Consider the following 3,091-nt stretch of genomic DNA (forward strand, 5'->3'; position numbering starts at 1 on the left):
ATGTTATGTTTAAGGATTCATGATAGTGTGACTTGTGATTCAATCAATGGTTTGCAAGACTCATGAGGGAGGGAGAGTAGAGTGGCTATAATGACTCATATATGAAGCCAATCCATCCATCCATGCATACATACATACATATTCCAAAGAGAAGGGTGTCCACTAAAATCTTAAATGTCCTATTGCTTTTTATTGGGATTTGAGGTGTATGTAAAGGGCCTCTCACTTTTGAAGTGTTTTTTTTCTCTCTCTTTGCCTTTTAGAAGGAGAATAAGAAGAGAGAGAGAGAGAGAGCGGCTAGTAGTGAGTCCTTTTCTTTTTTTGTTTGTTGTTTTGGCAGCAACACCACCACCTCCACCATTAAACTTCACGAGGGAAATGCCCAACCCAAACACATATATAAATGAATGGACCCTTTTCCTATATGCTATTGTATACTACACACTTTATTCACATTCACTTAATAACATACACTTATACAAAAAACAACACAATCAATCTCTCTAGTGTCTCTCTATCCTTACCAACCCTCTAATAATTGGAATCAAAACCACCCTCTTCTTCTATTTATCTATCTATCTATAAATATATCTCTTACTCCTTTCTTCTTCTTCTTCTTCTTCTTGTCGTTGTAGTTGTCGACATTGTTATAAATAATGGTGTCCACGAGTAGTGGTGGATCGAGGCGATATAGGGGAGTCCGACAAAGGCAATGGGGCTCTTGGGTCTCCGAAATTAGACACTCCATCTCGTAAGTCCGAGACATATGTCTCGCATATAACTAATTTTAGTTGTGTATCCAAGCATAAAAAGATGCCGCTACTATGGAACAAAAGAATGCTAATATTTGGATTTACTTTATGCACATTTATATGTTGGAACCATACTTATTTATCAACCTATGCATGCTTTTGAGAAAATCTTTTACTTGTATGTTAGACATTTCATCTCCCTCAAACTATGCCACACCAACCCATTCACTTCACAAAGATTATTTTTTTTGTGTGTGTGTTGATTAATCTCATTTTTGTTTTTTTTTCCCTTGCAGAAAGACAAGGATTTGGCTTGGCACGTTCGACACCGCGAAGAAAGCTGCAAAGGCATATGACGAGGCGGCACGAGTGATGGAAGGCGAGAACGCAAAGACCAATTTCCCGCTACCATCACCATCTTCATCTTCCTTACTCTCTCCATCAGTGAGAGCAAAGCTGATGCATTGCAATTGCATGGCTACATTGAGAGGTCCCACCAACAATTACAATGTAATGACCAATAATAACCACATGAAATACAATGCTAGTAGTGGCACTAGTGGTCACATTACCAAGTTCAAGGCAAGTAAGGTGACTGGCTACATAAATAATAACCATAAGCACAAGGATGAGCAATATAATGATGGGTATAGGTCCCATGGGGGCTCTATGACTATGACTAGTGGAGCACATGTTTATACCAATGGTCATCATGAGCCGCGGACATTGTCATTGGATGGTCGGTATGGGAATGGGAGGACATTGGGATCAAAGTCTGGGGGCGGACAATATCGCAGCCAGACATTGGTGTGCCTCCGTCTGGACGATGCCGCGGATCGGTTGGGCGTGATGTGGCAAGGTAGTGCCGACTCCAAGCCCCAATGGGTCACCACAATCCATGTCCCACCACCACCACCATTACCACAAGTCCATTCCATGACATTATCTAGCACCACAATTAGTACCACAAATTCAAATATCTTCGGCTCTTCGGAGGCGGAGGAGGAGGAGGAGGCGCGAAAGCACGATATATATCCTCGCCCGAAGAATTCTTCTTGTTCGCCCGACCAAGTCTCGCCCACCATTTCTTCGTCATCGTCCAGCGCTTCGATGATGTCCACGGGGAACTTGGACATATTGCTGGACGCGACATTCGACTTATCGGGCCACATCCCGACAACTCCGCAGACTACGCTGCTTCTACCCAATCATTCGCCGCCCACAAGCTGTTATGAGGATGAGGATGATAGCATGATGATGGATCATATCGATCTCATCGATCTAATCTATGATTCTCCACAGCTAGGAGCTAGTCCTAACCTTGACATATTGGACAATCATCATCATGGTGGTGGTGATGATATGGCTTTGATGGATCCTCTGCAACTAGGAGCTGAGGCCTCCATCTCCCAAGCTCTTCTATACCTTGCTCAAGCAGAAGAACAAGAACAAGAAGATCATCGGAGTGATCATCATCGTCATAGCTTCCATCAGGATCAACTAGATGATGATGAGGATGATGGTGATCATCTGTACCATCATCATCATCATCATCATAACCCATTCCCATTTCTTGAAGAATATAATTGCCATGAGGAGGAGAACCAGCTATGGCAATGACCACACATATACATACATATATGTATACCTCCATACATCCATCCATCCATCCATACATACATTCATTCATACATACATACATGTGTGTGTATGTATGTACATATGTATGTGTATGTATGTATGTGTGTGTGTGTGTGTGTGTGTTAAAAATTAAAAACAATTAAAACAAATCCTTTAGGAAAATAAATAAATAAATAATATTGCAAAGAGCTGAAGTTTGAAGCCTCGTTATTATTATTATTATTATTATTTTAAAAAGAAATTGCCCCTTTTTAAAAAAGAAAGAAGAAGGTATTTTAGGGTAGGAGAGCTTCAAATTTCAGCCCTTTTTTTTCTCTATCTCTCTCTCTCTCTTCTCTTTGTATTTGTTTTTTTCTTGCTCTTAAGAAGTTAATAGAATCCAAATCTATAATAATAATAAAAAACATGTGTCTATGTGTGTACATGGGTTTATCCATTAATCCTTTTTTCTTTTGTTATAAAATGGCATCATTGAGATGCCCTTCTTATGCCTATATACTGTATCATTCATATTCGTTAGGTGAATTCTTTGCTAGTCGCTACCTAAATCGGGGTAGTGTCATGGTTGAACTTCTAATAAGGAATTCAAAATTTATAGATAACATAGGCCAATCGTCAAGAGAGAGGAGAGGAAGAGTTATTTGTGTTCCTCCAACATTCATTCTTCGTAACTCCAGTATGTTGCACCTTAATATGTC

General features: G+C 40.1%; 1 protein-coding gene across 1 annotated transcript; it reads left to right on the forward strand.

The window, feature by feature from the left end:
* The first annotated feature begins 450 nt into the window (after positions 1 to 450).
* LOC147867248 (uncharacterized) lies at positions 451 to 2,432 on the forward strand. The gene is made up of 2 exons (XM_087315038.1): positions 451 to 751; positions 1,049 to 2,432. Exons 1-2 carry the CDS (start codon positions 657 to 659, stop codon positions 2,370 to 2,372), a joined length of 1,419 nt encoding a protein of 472 aa, XP_087171164.1. The 5' UTR covers positions 451 to 656; the 3' UTR covers positions 2,373 to 2,432.
* The last annotated feature ends 659 nt before the right edge of the window (positions 2,433 to 3,091 follow it).

Source organism: Azolla caroliniana, unplaced genomic scaffold, assembly GCF_043228905.1.
Source record: "Azolla caroliniana isolate FFs.n. ecotype wild unplaced genomic scaffold, voAzoCaro1.0.p SCAF_2, whole genome shotgun sequence".
NCBI lineage: Eukaryota > Viridiplantae > Streptophyta > Polypodiopsida > Salviniales > Salviniaceae > Azolla > Azolla caroliniana.